The sequence below is a fragment of the Pomacea canaliculata genome, linkage group LG2, assembly GCF_003073045.1.
Source record: "Pomacea canaliculata isolate SZHN2017 linkage group LG2, ASM307304v1, whole genome shotgun sequence".
Lineage (NCBI taxonomy): Eukaryota > Metazoa > Mollusca > Gastropoda > Architaenioglossa > Ampullariidae > Pomacea > Pomacea canaliculata.
The window spans coordinates 2,604,512-2,624,338 of NC_037591.1; the positions used below are offsets into that span (position 1 = coordinate 2,604,512).

Sequence of the window (19,827 nt, forward strand, 5' to 3'; positions counted from 1 at the left end):
GTGCGGCAGATTACGGGAGCTCGCAGACATTTTCACTTTCTACTCCTACATTGAGAGCAAGCATTCACAGTTGTCTCCCCTCGGCTGCCATCTTGTGCTCGCTGTAGTCTGGTTGGATTTCATTTTTATTTCTAGCTTCGGAAAAGGAATAAAAACGCTTTAGCTGTATTTTAAATGTTTTGCACTGTTTTAAGAGCCGCCCGTTATAGAAACGAAAGGTTTTAGTTTTGTCTTTGCCAAATCTAACGAAAAAAATGCCAAGTAATGCTGGCAAATTTATGGTCCCATAATGCATAATAAGAAAAAGTTTCTAACTTTGCTTCTTTAAAACAGTTTTAAAATGTAGAACATGTGCAACTAGCCGATAACTCTTTCAAAAACTTGAAACGTTCGATCCTCTGTGTTGTCGCTTAGCGGCTTACAAAATATCAGGAAAAATTATGATAAAGACAGGAAATAAGTCATTTTGTCGTCTAAAGCTTCCATATCTTTACATGACAAAAATATTAAAGTTTAAAGTAGTGACAGAGAACTCATGTAAAAGATTTGCTAAGTTCATATTATTATATTTGTAAGACAAACATTTTTCCTAGGACACTTTTAAAATGGCGGTCAGTAAACAATGGTTCACGAGTTAATTTTCTGAAAATCTTTTCCTGAATCATTTTAAACAAGATCTTCATTGCTTGCTTTAAAAAAAACTAATTTATTTTTCACACTCTCCTTCTGGGTCTGGAGTTTACTCCAGTGTTTTGTCTGCACAGTTAGCAGGGTGTTCTGGGTAGACAGTGTTAATCAGGTGTAGACATGATATTGTGAGTAGACATTTCGGCGAAATGTGTCTAGTATACAGAGTTTTCCATCAGAGCGACCTGTGAGGGTCGACAGGAATATTCCCTGGCAGCCGAGCTGAGAACTGCTCAGACTCCCCTTCCAATCCGACACGTGACAGAAATAAATCATCCTTCAAAATAACAGGATGCACAGCCATTCACGATATTCATTGCATTCCTGTGTAAGTGCACGAGCCCTCCCCTACACCCCCGCACACACACACACACCCACAGCACACACACACACACTGCACACACACACACTGCACACACACACACACACACAGCACACACACACACAGCACATATACACACAGCGCGCGCGCACACACACACACTGCACAAGGGTCTTCCTCTTTCTCTCCTTTGATCATCCTTGTGTGTGTGTGTGATTGTCTATGTGTCTACTTGTCTATCCATCTGTTTTCAGAAAGTCTGACTACAGCCATTGTTCATGTAGTAATGGTGTTGTCTAGTTTACACTGGTTGTGATAGTTGTTGCTAGGCAACATATTTTAGGAATTCCTTGCTGTAGAGCGAACTTACTGTGATTGACACATGTGTCTGCTAATTACTGGGAATTTCGCTGTGTAAGGATAATTGTCAGTCTTTGTTTTCAAGTGTGTAGTTCTTTTTAGATGTTGCTTACATCAGTAAGATTTTAAAGCCGGAGCAAAAACAAAAAGTTGTTATCCATATATAAAAATATTTTTCTCACTCTTAGTCTGTGTATGTGTGCGCGCCTTAGTGTCTCCAAACCTCTATCTATCTGTGTGGCTGTCTGTTCACACGCATACATACACGTGCACGCACACACAGAGAAGTAGACCATGGTATGTGTGACAGTGTTCCTCATGGTGAGCACAGGGAGGAGTTGTCTGTCCTCCTCATCCTCACACCTGTCAGAGAGGAGGGTGCAGCAGTCAGACGTTGTCTCCTAATCTTGCACTTGATCAGAATGAAAACTTGGCGAGCAGTCATCGTGTCGTCTGCTCCGTGGCAATCTTTAAAAAAAAATTCAAACGACTCAGGGAGGGCTTCTGTCCTTTTTACTCTTCTTTATCTTGTTTTGAAACGAAACTGCCGAGGGCGTATAGCGCTGCTTCCATCTGCACGAGTGATGCGCTTTGCCTTGTGTGTGTGTGTGGACGTACACACCACACATACATATTCACCCTCACACATATATATATATACACACACTCACACATATATTCACCCTCACACTCCCACACACATGTGAAGTGCATATCCTGTTCACGGCCAGTGTGACTGACACACACGCGAGGCCGAGCGTGCGTGCGCATGTATTCACGTGCGTCCGTCGTAAAGGTGCAGCGGTGCGTGACGGAGGTACGTGCCGCGTGTACGCGCGCATCTCGGGGAGTGTGGGAAACCACTTGAAACGCGCCGCCTGATTTTGCAGTTGGCCCCTTGTCAGCGTGTGAAATGGAGAGAAGAGAGAAAGGTGAAGGGGCTCGTGAGGTCCAGGAGGGATGAGGGAGGGATGCTGGGCCTGCCCAACCGCTCGCCTGTGGTTGCCAACTTCCACTCGTTTATCAACGTCAGTTTGGGCGCGCGACAGGTAAACAGTCTCCGCACATCTCACCTCACGCATGACCAAATCCTTGAACTTTTTTTAATTTTCCGTAGAACCCAATCCTCTCCCCTCCTCCCTCTCTTTTTCTCTCGCTCGCTCCTCCTCTTCCAAAACAGAAACGGAAAAATCATTAATAGATGGAACAGCAAGGCAAAACTGAGAATGTGATCATCATTTTTGTCTCCTTTTTCATTTCGTGCTATTCGGTTCTTCTATTTCTTTCTGATTCCAACATCAGCGCAGCACGAGCCTCGTTCTGTATTTGCTCTAATCACGTGGGTGCGGGTGGGTTGAAGAAAGCCAGTCCTTGTCAGAAATACCCCATCGGCTAACCTCGTCAAGAACGGAACCGGAAGAGGTGTGCAGCCATCATAAAGGAAGGGAGGGGTAATATTCTGGTCATACCGGTAGTGTTTAGGAAAATAGAGATTCCATAGGAAGCCTGCTGACAGTTATAACGACCGACTTGAGGAGGATGATGAAAGAGAGATGTCAGAGTCAGGACGTCCAAGAGATGAGGGAGGGAGAGGAGGGATTGGTGTTGTACACCGAGGCAGCAACTAAAGATACTTCGCGACAAAGCAGCCAGACTCGTCAGGTCCAAGAGACTGAAGACTGAAAACAGGGGAGGCGACTGGAGGTGAGGTGGCAGCACTGATGGTTGTGCTGGGAGGTGTGTGTGCGAGGGTGACGAGGGAGGCGCAGAGGAGCTGATGGCGAAGACAGTGGCGGTGACAGACGAGACAGACAGGTTTGCGACACAACCCTCGCGGATGTAGACACGAAGGTGTCGGGCGATGTGACGGCTGGCTGATGACGGACATGTTGCGACAACAAATCTCAGGTCAGCACGTGGCGCCCTCAGCACGGCGACGGTGGCGGCGCGGCAACAGACGGACCGGTCTTCTCTCATAAACAAGTCAAGTGCAGACACATTTGCATCTGCATTCTATCGTCATCTCAAATACCCGCCTACCCGACCAGTTGCACCGCGTAATGTCCGGTCTCCAGGCAACCATCTCTACCCAGACATGGCGAGGCCTGCGAACTATCAAAAGAGACGTTCGAACCCCCGCACGTGGAGGGGTTTGGAGCTGACCCGAAACAGCATCTCACCTGCCTGAGGACGGAAGGCATCACCATAACGAGGCTGAGACCATTACAGCCGTGTATGCTGTTTGCACAGACCCTCGCCGACACATTGTGATGTTGATAAGGAGGCTCTAATGACTCCCAGAATTAGCGCGGTATCTCTCGCCGCCATCCCCCGATGGGGACTTGGGGTGAACACAGATGATGCGGGTGGAGGGAGGATGGGGAGGGCTTACTGATGTTGCTATCGATAAAGCATGTGACAGTTTGTGTGTGTGAGAGGTATGGAGGGTGGAAAGGTGTGGAGAGGAGAGAGTTGTTGGGAGGAGGAACGACATAAGGATGAAAAGAAAAAAAAACCCGCTGCTGTGGATCAGAAGTGGTGGCCTCCGAGTTTCGCATCATAGCTACACTGGACAGTGAGGATGGCTCTTAAAAGGATGCTTGTGTTGCCGTGCCGTACAGGCGCGCACTGGCTGGCCTCCAGGAGACCGACTCCCGTGAGATCTCGCGAGATGGCCGGCCGGCGCGGGATCTGACGAGAGCGCGAGAGATGGCGGCGGAAGCTGCTCAGCGCGCAAACCGCGTGTACAAACAACACGACAGCTGCGTGACTGACACTCGGGCACCTCGTTTTCTCATCGGATTTTCATCGCCGGTGTTAATGCTTTCATCTGTTTTGTGTATCGCCTTTTTTTTTTTTTTTATCTCACGGATGGTGGGGATGGAGAAGGCCTGGTAATGGGTGATGTTCTAGAAGGAGTAGTGGGGGTTCAATGCTTGTTGAGAATTCCCCCAGTGACCGCTTTTTGTCTCGGTCGCATCTCACAAGTCCAGCATCATGACAAATATATCACAAAAGCCTGAGGCAGAAGATTCAGTATGTGAAAAATCCGTGCAACGGAAGCGGACATCTGTTGAAAATGCGCACGGTGTAGTCGTGGGCCACACTAACTGCCTTACTACAGCTCTGACCCCACTTCCGGGCGCCGCATCCTGGCTGACCTTCCCCGTTATGTCAAAGGTCAGGACAAAAAAATAAATCTGGGCTTTCGTACGTAATAGTTTGGTGGAGGGCCATTTGGCACTGCGGCTGGAGACTAGTTTGACTGCCCCGGCATCTCATCCGGGCCACGACCCGTCACTCAGCCCAAGATCCCCACGCCCGGGCTACCCAGACCCGATCAATCTCGCGCTGACATCTGTTTCCCGACCATCACACCCGTCTTCTGATGTCGTCCTACCAGCTGGAAGAGATCAGGGGGCACCATGACACCGGCTCGTCCTCGGGGACCAACGGTAGTAGTCTTCAAGGGACTACAGCGGGACAGACTTCAACCCTTTTCGCCGTTGAAAGGGGTGTTGGTCTATAAAAAGATCGGGAGGGATAGTTGTGGGGTGGATGGGGCAGGTAATAAAACTGGAGGAATAATATGGAGGGTGGGATGTGTGTGTGTGTGGGGGTGAGGTTAGGGTCGCCTCTAGAGGAAAAGATAGAGCGTTGCGAGCAGCCTTTCCATCAAGGTGAGTAGGCTCCCCTGAGCTCCATTTGTGTCTGTATAGAACATCTGAAAATTTATGGCAGCGATCGGGACCCGCACCTTTCCCCTTTTTCCCTGAACCACACAAAAACACTAAGGCCCCGCTTGGTGATAGTTATCTGGGAGCAGCGAGTTGAGATCCTACAATTGACAGAGTGAGCATGAGTCAGGCAAGTCCCCCAAGTCACACACACCGGGTGCAGGGGGACATGCCCGGGGCAAGCAAGCTCAGAGTGTACAATAAACAACTTTCATTTCAACAGATTTTTTCAGTCGCTGGGCATGTATTAATATCCAAACCCTACATGAACCAGAAAAGGACAAAAACACTTAATAAGTATAAAAGTTAAAGTGCTGTCCATGTTGTCTCATGTCTGGACATCGCATTCTATCAGCTTTGTCTGAGAATTGTCGAATTTATTTATTTATTTAGTGTTCCTGTGTATTCGATGGTGAATGTTGTGACATCCTGCGCATTGTGGCATTCAGGACCACCAAGGTGGTTTCGTTGCTATGTTACTGATTCCCATTGTTACCTGGACACAGCGAGATGCCACAGGTGATGTCGACCATGTCGCTTCTGGTCCTGAAGATCAAACGTTGATCAACTGTCGGCGACACGGGTGAATGCTCATGAATAAACTTGACACGTGTTCACAAACTGTGCCACCTGCACAGGTAACTATTATTTTTAATGCTGAATCTGCTTCCTATTACTTTATGCGATGATCAGCAACAGGTGTCGCCGGCAAAGCTGTGATTAATTATTCTCTGCCTAAAATAAACGAGTTTCAGCTGACATCTTGTGTAAAAATCACAGAACAATTTAGACTGAGGGAGAGTGGTTGACCCATCCACATTCTGGGTGGGCGTCTGGTTTAAAATGTGAACTTTGTCCGATGTTCGTTCGCAGGAGTCAACGGGTCATGGCTACAATGTTTTGAACGATGAGTTACATTCAAGCACTCCAGTCATGCATTAAAGATCGCCAAGGCTGTCTTAATAATCACACGTAGCTGGTATGCGTTAGACACTATTATGTACTAACATATGATAGACAGATAATATTAATTTCTAACATATGAGCGAATCATCGTCTCGAGATGCTCTTCTCATCTCACCGTATATCCAGATAGTGATTCAACTTTGTCTATTCATGCGTGTCTCTTGCCAGCCTGCGCATGTGCACTCAGTGGGTCCAATCTCAGGTGAAGGTTCAGATCGTGACACCGGCTAGATCCGGTTTGCCCCGGTCTCCACGTCAGCACAAGGTCTTATCTACTGGGGTCCATGGCGAGGTCGGTCTCAACACCATCAGCAAAGTGAGCGGCCAGCGAGATCTGTATCTGGAAACTAAGAACTGGGCTGACTGCAAGGACCGCAACTCCTGGTGACACCTCACACATTGTCTGCCCCTGGGCTTCCTTGGAGACAGTTATGGCCGATAAAATAGTCTCCCCCAGACAGCGCTGACGTCCCCTGACCTGCCTGTGTGGACATCAGAGGCGTCAGCAGCATGGCGGTTGATCGTGGGACGGTTTTGAGCTTCAACGACCTGCAAAAACAGTTTAACCGCTTTCATCTGTGTTTACGACATCGTGCAGGACGATTAACTACTTGTCTGAAGCTGGAGATGAAGGAGGAGGGGATGCTTTCCGAACTGAAGATTCTGCGAAGGCAGTAAAAAGTTGTCGGGGAGGGGAGGGTCAATGGGATTAAAAAAAAGAGGGTTCACAGGGTGCAGAAGGTGTCGGTTGACAGCAAAGAGTCATGTAAGGTATTAGTTGGTGGTTAGGAGGACACACAGACCTGACTGTAGGTGTCAGGACCTCAGGTCACAGGTCAGCCGCGATCTGTCCTTACGTCTGGACGCTGTGTCTGGCCACGCCCACCGCCACGCCCATGTTCAACAGCTTCATCAGACAAACATCTGAGGTGAGAGGACACGTTGGATGGCGAGGACACAAACCTCATTAGTAGGTCAAAGGTCAAGTTTCAATTATTATCCTGTCTTTATAAATTTTCTTCCCTTCTCGTCATTAATTCTCAGCTGAGTAAAACACATAATTTCTCGACAACGGTTTGAAAATATTTACCGGAGAAAATGTGCAAGTGCTGCAAACATCCTGAAGAGGGCGCTGTGCAGAAGGAAGTGGTGGGACCGTTATGGATGTCTTCCTGTTAACCTGCTTTGTGTCAGCCCACACTCAGCAAGACAGCGAAGATGAGCTTTTACTCAGCGTGACAAAGAACACGCAAATTGGCAAAACAGATTATTCTCGGTTACCAAGCAGAGTCAGTTCCCTCCTTCCTCCATCTCCTCCCCCTATCCAGGGGCACGCTACTCTAACAACAAAGACAGTCGGGGCCGACAACTCTGGCGTACATTCCTCTGTGCAGCGACGTACAGCGACGCCGTGCGGCATCTTCGGTCGGCGTTGCCGGGAAAGATGAAGTTAATTCTTCCTCCTCCACCAGTCGTACCAATATTAGATGACATATTATCCTGCGTGGAGAGACTGTCTTCAGTTTTATCTGACCTCCCCTTGAAATCAGACCGCCAGGGTGAGCCAATAGCGCCCATGTGTTCCGCAAATGATAAAGAATGTTTCTAAGTCAACAATGGGAGGGTCAGAGGTCTCCCCCAACCCACCCCAATCTTTGCGTGCCATAAAAAAATAAGGACTGAGCTTTCCAAGTGGAAGAATACAGGAAGGAGGGAGGAGGGCTAAAGATGGTGCTGCCGGTGCTGTTGACACAGACCGAGCGATGACGGGTATGTGTTGCGAGAGGCGGGTATGGTGCACCACATCCACCAAAATGCGAACTTTGCTTTGGATGTGACACGAGGGGATGTGAGGAGAAGGCCAGTGAAGGTGATGTGTCAGGACCTAGTCAGGCAACCTTGTCCAAATAATACCCTGGGGTAGCAATCCTGTCTGCATGCTCCATTTTGCCACCTTCTGTAGATACTGGTTTGGCTCCCACCCTGGGCATGCCCATTTAAAAAAAAAAGTTTTTGAAGATTTTTGATTGATGTCGCGAAAAAGGATTGCTTCTTGATGCAAGTGGAAGAGCTCTTTTAATTATACGAAAAGGCGAAGATGCGAACCCACACGCACCCACGCGCATCGTCCCACACTTGTTGGACTTGGCGGTCAGGAGTGGGAAGGGTACGGGGTAGGGTGTGGGGTGGAATTGGGTTGAGATCTTTCGCTCTCTGCCAAGCCGCGGGTAGAAGCGATGAAGGTTTGGCCTCAGACTCCCTACACCACCACAACCACCCCTACCACCACCACCACCACCATGCCCTCAACCAAAGTAATCCATCACTGACGGCAGCCTGTCGTCTGCGTGCGTCCCGTGTCTGGCACCCACCCGCCCGCCGCTCGCGCAACGCCAATTCCACGTCTTTGGCACCCGCCGTGACGCGGGTGGCCGGTGCAACAAACGCACGAGCGAACAAAAAAAAAAACACAAAAAAAACTTGTAACAATGGCGAACGCCTTCACCTCGAAGGATGCGGGTGTCGGGTCTGAGACAAACACCGCCGCGATCTGCTGTTTGTGCCAAACCTCGCCTCTCACATTGTAACGGGCTTGTAACGGAAACTCGTGAAAAAGATGGAAAGACATAAAAGGGGAAAAAAACCAGACTAGTTACAGAAATGATGTGTTTTGATTACAGCTTCATGACATTTACACAAATAGAATAACGAAAGGTTTCGAGGAATAATTTCTATTGTAACCGTCAGATGACCTTTGAACCTAACAGTGACATGTCTTCGTTCTGTTAACTAACAGTCAAGTGTCTCAATGCTGTTAGAGCATGAAAGGTGTGTGTTATCTTGTGTAAACAAACGTCCTCGGGAAGTGTTGACGAAGTCTTGTTTGCGCCAACATCCGACTGTCCCTCGTGCAGTGGTTGCCAGCAACATCTGAGCATCCTGCTTCTCTCTGTCTGCACCCAGGCCTGCGCTGTGAAAGCTTCCAGAGAACTGACGATGCAGACGATGTGTGAGCTTATGAAAGTAGCAATTCCTCTCTCACTCCCAACCTCAAATGTCTCTCTCTCTCTGGAGCGCGCTTGAGTGTGTAACAGAATTTTCAGACCATGGCTACCTAATAACCCCGTGATTTCACTCCGATACAAAGAAGGAATAATAGTTGTAGATCCTTTACTACTTTAGCACGATGACAAGACATCAACATCAGGTTGTCAAAAGAACTTTCCCAGGTCTGGACAAAAGTGTAGCACCCCCCAAACTGCAAAGATTTGAACTGAAACCCTGGGGAGAGTCTCACCTTGCTTCACATTCTCTCGTGTGGACGATCCTCCAAGACTTCGGGTGGAAGTCAGGGTTTGTTTGGAGTCGGTTGCCGAATGAAGAGGGTAGGTGGTAGCAGAGGGAGAGAGAGAGGTCCCCTTAAGAGCCCATTTCATTTTCCGCTTTCCGGACGTTACAGATACACAAACTTAATTAAAAGCACCGGCACAGTGATGTTCACAACACTACCACCCATATTTTTCAAACGAAAAAAAAGGCGTTAAATGCGTGTTGCGCATGTGCAAACGTTACTTTTGTACTTCATGAATGTTGAAAGACATGATTAGTGCTTTAAATCCACGTATCAACCACGTAATAACCACGTACTTCACCCTCGTGAATAAATTCTGAATATTGTGCAGCAGTTGAATGAAAACAAGAATGAAACAGAAAGAAAAAACAGAGGGAAAAACTCACTCAGAAACCAAAAGGGTGTGAAGTCAGGAAAGCTGCCCGCCATCTTGACGGCGCCTGTCTTGTAGTCGGGTGTTCGACACCCTGCAACTGTCTGGGCCGCGTGCTGCACCTCTCTGTATCTCTTCTCAAGACAGCTGGTGGCGCTGGTGGCCGCACTTCTCTCTGTATCTGTCAGACGAGAATATTTCATCAATTTATTTCGTCAGCGCCAGCAGCTCCCCCTAGAATCACAACACAAGAGCAGTTGAATGCGCGCGCAGTGGTCCAACGTCTTGAGCTGGCGAGGGAGGGAGCGAGGGAGGATGTGATGCGAGCTCGGAGGAGGAATGTCGGGCATGTCTCGCAGACCTGTCATTTTTCATAAACCCTGTAATGGCTTGCACTTCAGGATCGCCTGCGATTACATGGGGCGAGCGCTGTGTGTACCACGTGTGTTGTCAAAACATGTGTAAACAACAATAAAAATAAAAGAAGAGATGACGATGGTGTCAAAACACTTCAATCAATCGTTGCCATGGCATCATTGTCACTCGTGTCATTGATTGAAGTGATCGGTTGCATTCTGTGAATAAGAAAGAACAAAATTAAACTGATAAATGAATAATCTCGAGTGTCACCGGTATAAATTTGCCAGTTCGCTCTCTCTCTCTCTGTACATTTCCTCCCATTCCTTGCCTGTCCTCCCATATTCCCAAAATAAAACCGACCACAAAGTAAGCAGCACTTTTGACAACAGCAGTGAAACAAGGAACAGAACTTTCACCTGCCAGGTACTCATAAAACTCGCTGTCAGGAGTCGTTATTGTTCTTCCGGCCTCGGGTCACGTGTCCATGGCTTTATGCCTTCACTCTGCCATCGGCAAGAGTTCGCGAAGGCAAAAGATTCAACGGAAATCTGTGAATGGCTGTAACTTTTAACACGGCCTGCTGGGAGGAGATGATAAAGGTACACAGTTATTCAATTGTTACTGGAATTGGATGAAAAGGTTGTCAAGCCACAGAAATTTATGTCCTTCAGCAACGTGTGAAGAAAGGTCAAAGTGGAGTTACAGTCTACTCATTGGCTACAGGATTACTTACATACGGGTATGGAGTGGGCGTAACGTAGACAGTTACATGGTCAGAAAGCTGATTAAACTGACTGAAGTGTACGGAGGTCAACTGTGTGAAAGGACGAAAGGCCTGTGAGGGTGTCGGTTGAATGAAGATGTTTACTGGTCTCCTGTCCAGTGTCCAGAGGCGGTTTCGTCACACGCAGGTGTGAAAAGTCACGCACAGGTTCTAATTGAAGCCCACGTCTGAGGTTTTGTCTCTCTCCGAGCCTCTCGGTTGTAACAGTAAACTGGTTGGACCCAGACTAAGGTCTTTTAGCATCGGGTTGTAGAAAGTATAGAAAACACACACACACACACTCACGTGCGCGCTCACACACAAACACACACACACACGCAGGGTGTAATTTCCGGACAAGTTGGACTTCAAACGGTTGACCACCATTCAGTCTTCAAGGAGACTATGGAGACCGTCCGCCAGTTTATCGCAGGTCCCCCAGACTGCGAGGTGTCAAGTCCGAGAGCTGGGGTCGCGGGGTCGTGGGGTCACCGTGGGAGTATTATTCAGGCCGAGGCGCGGAGATCACAGAGGGAGCGTCATTCACGACAAGGCGTGAACCTCGGCGACAACCTCAGCGAGCTGTGAGACCAGTTCTTGACTCGGTGCCACCACCTCCCCTCACAGCTTAGAGACCTCTGCGATAATCTCCCCTGAGCCTCAACCACCTCAACTTCTTGTCTCTTTGCTTTCAAGACGAAAACTAGTGGCGTGGAGGGTTTAGGTGTGTGTGTTCGGGGGGTACAGGGGGTAGGAGAGGGCATGCGAGGATGTTTGCAGTAGGAGAGGACGAAAAGAGAAGCAGCGGGACTGGGAGGGAGTCCAAGGGCAGTTTACTGCATCCAGATTGAGAACTTCAAAAGTTACCGCAAGCATTTCACTCTAGTCATCTAATTTTACGCCTTAAGACTAATCACTGGGGACGGCCATCAAGCTTTGCCAGCTCGGGCCCCGCGTCACGCGTGGCTGCACCGGAATGGCGGCCATTGTGACCCGCGGCGATCAAACCACCTCGCAGTGAAAAGCACTAAAAACGGCGATGCGTGCGGTCCCATACCTTATCGCACGGCGGACCGAGACCCACTGGCAGCGTAAGAACGCAGCGCTTTTTGATTACCCAAGATGGCCGACCGAGAAACAATCGGCGCGCCCCCTTGTGACAGGCCGTGAGTTATGGCCCTTTTCCGGTTGTTTTTCTGACTTGCTATAGTTTCTTATTTTGTGTCTTAATGTAAAACACTCGACTGAGGAACGGTGACCGTAGCGGCCAGTATACCCAGGCACCCGAAAGAAAAGAGATTGTTTGTTCTCCGGTAACGAACGGGGGAGACAATAGCTCCGCCTCGTGACAATTAACTTGAATTTAGAGTTTTGAGACTGTCGCCCGCCACCAGCTCAGGCTTGGGAATAGAAATTCAACACTCTCTCCATTTTCTCGAGTTTCGACAGCACTCCCTGGGAACTAAACTCCGGTATTACTTCTGTACTGAGGTTGTTCATCTGAGGTTCACCCCATTCCCCGAGTTCACATCCCGTCTTGTCCCATGTTACCACAACTAAAAACTAAAACTTAGAAGTTTGACAATTTTTTAGAGTATTCACTGACTTAATATAGCCAAAGGCTACCCGGGAAATGAAGGGTTGCTGTGGTACAGAATATACAGATGAAGAGCAGGCCAAGAACATCCTTCAGATGTTGGTTTGATGGCGAGCAAAGTGATAGTTTGTGATGAAGATGGACGATAGGAGATAGTCTTCATGTTCAGAGCTGCCTTCATGTTACAAAGTGTACCCGGGTTAGAGGAAAGCAGTGATCACAGGGAGTATCTATCCTCCATCATCTACTAGTCTCCCCCACATTCTCATGAGGTTGGTTTGACAGAGAACCGGTGTGTACCTCACCTCAGTCCACCAACACCGCTACCCACGACCTGATCACTTGAGTACCTGGTTGAGGCCACCCGTGGTCAGTGGTAAACAGGTAGGAAACGATTACATAAATAACGATTTCTGATATCTGATCCGAACTGTGCTCGTGATGTCGAGCGAAGATGTCTTTGGGTAAACACTTTCCCCATTCTTTACTCTGTGTGTGTGAGAGAGAGATCACCTGAGTGTTCGTCCTGATCCACAGATATAAACGTGTGTGATGTGTGTTTGTGTGCTATGTATATACTGTATATGTTTGTGATATTCCTCAAGACGTGTGTGCTGAGGAGAGTGTGTGTGGTATTCCTTTCACAAATAACTGTTCTCACTTTGTGGCTTGAATCCCCCCGATAAGCTATCGGCCACCAGGCCCGGGTATGTTTTTGAATTATTGGCCGCTGCTGCAGGGATGGCCGGCGCGGAACAGGACCGGGTATTGACGCGCGCGGTCTTAAGCGATTCCACAGACCTCCTCCTGCCTCAGCAGCTTCCTCCGGCACCCGGCATCTTGTCACAGGCAGGCGGGCGGCGGCTTTGTCTGACTGACAATAAATTCTGCCAGTGTGTCGGTGCTGCTATCTGTCGGGTCATCTGAGCGCACGCGCGTGCACGCTCACTGACACACTCGCACACACATTTTCATCACAATAAAATGCATTTCTCACACGTTTGATCTTCGCAGATTGATGGAAGAAAAGCTCGTTGGCTTCATGCAGCGCTCTCACAGCCCCTCCCTTCACCAGTGTCTCATCTGACAGGCTCGCAGTTAATGGCTTTTCATCTACTGATGAGCTTCGATAATTGTTTTCTGCACCGCGCACCGCTTTATCGGCCTCCTCACAGGCGGCAATTCATTAAACGGTGTTGCAATCAAAAAGCTGTTCCTGGCTTCCTCCCCCTGGCATGCTGACGTCAGCCCTGCCGCACGTTAGGCCGCCCACTCCAGTCCTTCTTGTCTTCATCTGGGGTAGGCACCCGGCATGGACGAGCGATGGTTTGGGTACTTTGTTAACCGAGTAGACTTTTAGGATTTCAATGATGTAGACCGTACCCAAGACAGCCACCCTTATGTGCCAACCTCCCACCTCTCAGGTACAAGACCCTAACTCACTTCCGGTCCATAGGTACCCTGTGCAATGTTACTTTGCTCCCTGGATTACAGGGGAGGGGATGGGAAGGAAGGGAAGGGGTGGCCCAGACATCAAGGCTCGGTGGCTGCTGCATGAAGTGCTCTGTAGAGAGACTGACACACGATTGAGACACTTACCCGTAATTGAGAAACGCTCCAAGTTGAAGGTTTTGAAAAAAGCGGGAGATTACATGAAAGCGAAGAAGGATGAGATCGGGCTTTAAATTGTTGACAAGTATGTGTTAAGGGTTTTCTGATTGAATACATTTTTGTCAAAGTTGGTGAAATTCCGCCGAGGTTCTGAGGCGCATTCCAGGGAAGAGTCAGGTCTTGCTAAACAAACTGTGTTTGTGTTATTGTGTGTGTGTGTGTGTGTTTCAGGTATTCTGCTTTTGTTTTTTTTGAAGTTTTTGTTCTATAATTTATCAGAGCTGAAGGAAGAGGGATTTTTGAGGATGAAATAGTTTATAAGAATCTTTTCACTAGAAACTTACTTCTAGGAGACCTGCAAACAGCAAGCAGCGCTCCCTTCCACACTATCAGAGCGAATGAAGTAATGAAAATATAAAATGTTCTGCTGGGCTGCCAACGAAGCTGCCACCACAGGCTCACAGATATGGTTCATGGAAATTAATGTTGTTAACCCCAGTCACCATCATCAAACTGCAGTTAGCTGGCGCCGTTAGTTGCCAACAGTTAATCCTTCAGGGTTCGGTCCCCGCTTGGCGCTGGCTTTGATGACATGTCACCGTTGTTTGGCACATGACTAACGGACAGACACACGAGCACACACACACACACTATTCTCCTATCCATATATTACACAGTCTCACAATCGCACAGAGTGTCACGAGCATTCTCTTCCTACTCAGTCACTCTCTCCTTCACACACAAATGAAGTGTGGTACTCTCCACAGTCCAGTGGCTTTTCTGTAATTTTGTTTGTTTATTTATTGTTTATTCTTGTCGTGGCTTACTTGAAAGGAAACCTTACCAACTGCTGATATGTTGCAGGCCATCGAGGACCACATGCAGGTGGAGTGCAAGTGTCACGGGGTCTCGGGGTCGTGCGAGATGCGCACGTGCTGGAGGGCCATGCCCACCTTCCGCCGCGTGGGCGACATTCCTGAAGGAGAAGTTCGACGGGGCCACGGAGGTGAAGGCCGAGAGTCGCGGCGCACGCACGGTGCTGGTGCCGCTCAACCCGCAGTTCAAGCCGCACACGGAGCAGGACCTGGTGTACATGGCGTCCTCCCCGGACTTTTGCGAGGCTGACCCCAAGCTGGGGTCACTGGGCACGCACGGGCGCGTGTGCAACAAGACGTCCAAGGCCATCGATGGTTGTGATTTGCTGTGCTGCGGCCGAGGCTACCTCACACGCAAGGTGAAGGTGGTGGAGCGGTGCAAGTGCAAGTTCCACTGGTGCTGCGTCGTCAAGTGCAAACAGTGCGAGCGCGTGCTGGACGAGCACGTGTGTGTGTGACGGCCTTGACACGCTCGTGACCTTTTCTTCAGCCGCTCAGAAAGGTTATCCGTCAGATCAAAGAGTGGGTTCCGAAGTGGGGGTGGCCTCAATCGTGCATCAGGGAAAAAGATTTTCAAAACCGGAAATGACGCTGGAAGTGCTCGGCTGAAAGGAACCTGGACTGAGCCATTCATGGGTTTGTCAAGGTGTTCGTCATGGAGATGGCGGCAGAAGATCCAGTCTGGAGAACCCTGGTGACAAAGTGAACCGGAGAAGACTTTCCATTCACGATCGGATTTATTGGCGGAAGTCAAGCGACGACCTTTGACCTCAGATCCCCAACAGGACCAGGGCACATCGGCATCTGTGGCGTGCGGGACACTTAGAAAGTTCGAGGCTTCGTGGGACCTTTGCGAACTGTTGTACAGCAGACAATCCGCATCCCAGACTGGTGTCCTCCCCAAACGGATGGTGCGGGGGACTTCAAAGAACTCCGGCAGTCGGCGACTTTCTGTGGCCTTCAGAAAGGGACGTTAGCATGCAATTTACAGTTGGTCTTTGCGTTCTTAGTCTTGTATTCTCCATTTTGTTTTCTTCTCGTCGTTGTTGTTGATGTTTATATTGAGTGTCATTTAATTATCATTCTGCAGGGAATTTTTATGTTTGTATTATTATAAGAACTGCGAGACGCATTGAGCGACATGTACACGTGTATGCACAGTGTCGGGGGTAATCACAACACATGATATTACTCACTAACATCTACATACCGCATCTTATTCTTTAAAACAAAATGTTCTCTTTGTTTCCTCAATGCATTTACAAAACTTTGAATCCCGTGCAATTTGTTGTCATCACCGTTCAAGAGACTGTGTATGGACCGACAACTTTTGGTCAGGTGGAAGAGCTCCACTACCACGAGGACAACAACAGGTCTGCTTGTGTCTTGCGAAAGCGAAGCACCTTGATGGATGAGCATCCAATCGACAGGTAGCTGCGACTAACCCAGGATTGTGGACAGGAGCAGGCCAGGATGTTCATCAGTGTGCTTGTCCTCGACAAATACGAAATTCCTGAGCACGAACAGACCAGCAAGCAGGACAAAGCAGGGTGTACCTCGTCCAGATGGTCCAGCGTTGACATCCATGCACCCGGTCATCATCAGCCGAGACCACGGAACACAGGTTTACAATGGACTGCTGGGAAAACATGTCTGTGCGCATGGCGAAACACAGGTTTATCATGGGTTGCAGCTGTAGACACAGGTTTATCATGGGTTGCAGCTGTAGACAGGTTTATCATGGGATGCAGCTGTAGACACACGTTGCAGACGTTGGTTGACCAGCGGAGCGAGACGAGTATGAACATAACCAAGGACTTGAAGGCGATTTGTCTGAAGGCGACCACAACACGGAGTGAATAGCTTTGCCAGTCTGCAGTCGAGAATTATGTTAATCATTTGCTGAGGAGAATGAGAGGGAGTGAGACAACAAATTGGATTCTATGAATATTTCAGTTAGGAATGTGTTATCAGGGACAGACAAGCAGTCTCTTCTTTATTGCCATCATTTCTTGTAGTTCTTTCATGCTTTCCTTTCTGATTATTGGTTCATTGTGCCACTTACTAAAATATTCACACACGTAAGGATGCTTTCGTGCACGTGCATATACAAACAAACAAACAAACAAACTGCACCATTTACGCCTGCGCCATTTTTGTTCCAGTTTCTGACAATCCTTCCTTTTTCTCCAGTCAAGATCACCAATCAGAGAAATCTGATTCTTTTTATTCGTTAACAAGCAAATAGGATATAATGAAAATACTTACCTTGCTTCATCTGTATGAACAAACATATGGAGATTCCCTTTTATATATTATCTTTTATGTTCCCTTTTATTCCTAGATTAACGGATCAAAAACACTTCTGATATTATGTGTAAACAAGTAATTATACTACGTTTGTCATCGCATTTTCTAGGATATAGATATACGACTAATAATAACAGTGTTATATCTATCAAACAAACATACAACAAAACATATTATTTCAATAATTATTATTATTTTGTGCAAGAGCTGGCTGTTGGTGACTCGGTGAAATGCTGAAGTATTTCAGAGGGTGTCCTGCAAAGTTTGGAAGCTGAATGTGAATGGTTCTAAATCCAAGCCAGCCTAACGGAAATCCAGTCGCGTGCTAAGAGAAGAAAATATTGTGTACAACAGTCTACCTGTGTTTTGAGTGTACAGTAATGATACATCATCTATTTAATGTGTATGTGATATTACTTGACGAAGTAACACAAGTTACCTTTGGAGTTCTCTGTCTTTATTACTAGATACGCACGTGACGATAGATATGTATATAAGCAGTCGCGACTGTATAAATTTGGTTGTAAATATAAACTAACCCAGCCATCTTATGATATTAATTAATAATCTCTTGCAATCTTTTTTTTTTTTTTTTTGTCTTGACCTATTCTTTGAGACAAACGCGATGTTAAGTAGAGTATGATTGGATGTCGGTCAGTGTTTTTGTAACTTTTCTGATCAAAAGATCAAATATAAAGATAGGCCTGCTGGTTATTTTCTGTAAACAAGTAGACATGTGCCAATGAAGACTATGACTTATAAACATAAAGCACATCATGAAGCAGTCCTTCTCCCTTTGTCTTCTACATCTTCCCACCTGACCTCACCGTAGTGGACCCGCAATCATCAGAAGAGAGCAGATGTAATGGTAGATAAATACAAGAGAGAAAAGTTTTAAGTAATTTAATATTTTTCCTAAAGTTTCCAGAAAAGTGTGAGAAAGAAACAGCACGTGATCACACTAGCAAACTAGAAGCCAAGCTGTGGAGGACAAACTCCTGACAGTAAAAGGAAACTAAGAAATGAAATGTCGATGGAAAAGCAGAATAAGTGAGAAGCATGAGGAACTGGAACAAGAAGAAACAAATAACAACAACAACAACAGAGGAGGAGGAGGAGACGGAGGAGGCTCTCCATTCTATCGATAGCGAGTAGAAATTCAGTCTGTGGCCGATATCAGGTCTGACTGGTGAACTCGCAGAATGTTGTTATGAGAGGATGACTACTGGTCTTTGCAACTGAAAATTTGATGTGCGAACGGTTTGTGGGTCAAAAAAGACTTTGTGTCTCCAGAGATAAACCTAAAGAGACCTTGCAAAGATGTAGCAGACAGCTCCCTTCCCCCTAAAAAAATAAATAAACAAGAAATCACTGCGCGAGGTCAGTTAGAAAGTAGTTCCCACAATTCTGAGTGAGAATTTCGTTTCCGTTCTCGAGATACAAGCTTAACTACGATCCTCATCCTGTCATTACGAATGTGCACAAATATTGCTAATTAATATGGTCCCTGCTCTCTGTAACCATGACAACCTATGTATATCCATGTACATTTGTAATGTCATTGTTTTTGACCTTTTTGTGCTGCTCCTTCAAAGTCTGTATCTCGAGAACAGCGAGGGCATGTGATGATGTATCTTGAGAACAGGGAGGGTGTACGATGATGTATCTCGAGAACAGGGAGGGTGTGCGATGATGTATCTTGAGAACAGGGAGGGTGTACGATGATGTATTTTGAGAACAGGGAGGGTGTGCGATGAAATAAACATCTTGTCCTCAGCTTACACCAGTCATCCTAATCAAATGTTCACTCCGACCTTTCAGCACACGAACTGATGTTTAAATCTTGGTGTCAGGCTCAATCTACTTTTTAAATCCTCTTCTTTTATTTTTCTTTTTATTCAGTTCCTCTAATGACGACTGAAATTATTTGCGTTAATAACACTATTTTTTATTATTTGTTAAAATCTAAAACTTTTTTTCACTAATTTAACCTTTAAATAAAATTGTAAAAGAATTATGCAGTTTTGAAGACGAACTCCATTTTCACTTTCTTAAAAATTATACAACTTCTTAACAATGAAGAACTTTATTCATTTTCATGATAGTAAATTCTGCTTTTTCTACACTGGTGATATTTTATTTTATTGAAAATCAAGACTTTGAAAGGAATGATGTGTGCGTGTTTGTACGAAGAAAGAAAAGCAAAATGTGTTTGTAGATGTGTATCTGCTGAAAGTGTGCAGGGTCACCGAGTGCATTCACTTGATTCCCTACACTACACGTCTGCTTTGTCGACCTCAGCTTATATTACTGTTCGAAAGGATGATATAAAAAATCACGAATAAATACTCAAGGACACAAATGCACTTATTCAATCACTCATTCACTCATCCACGGGCTCCTTCACTCCCTCGCTCACTCACTCACATGTGGTCCATTAGAACGAACATCAGTTGTCCGCCTTTGTTTGCTAATATTTTAAATAAGTTTGGCAGCCACATTTTCTTCAGCAGC

The 19,827-nt window shown here is 47.0% G+C and overlaps 1 protein-coding gene across 1 annotated transcript in view; it reads left to right on the forward strand.

Annotated features, from left to right (window-relative positions):
- Positions 1-19,436, forward strand: part of LOC112557635 (protein Wnt-4-like) — a 52,939-nt gene extending 33,503 nt beyond the window's left edge. Inside the window, 2 exon segments of the mRNA XM_025227623.1 lie at positions 14,993-15,097; positions 15,099-19,436. Coding sequence (XP_025083408.1) covers positions 14,993-15,097; positions 15,099-15,461 — 468 coding nt within the window. The 3' untranslated portion in view covers positions 15,462-19,436.
- Positions 19,437-19,827: the final 391 nt, after the last annotated feature.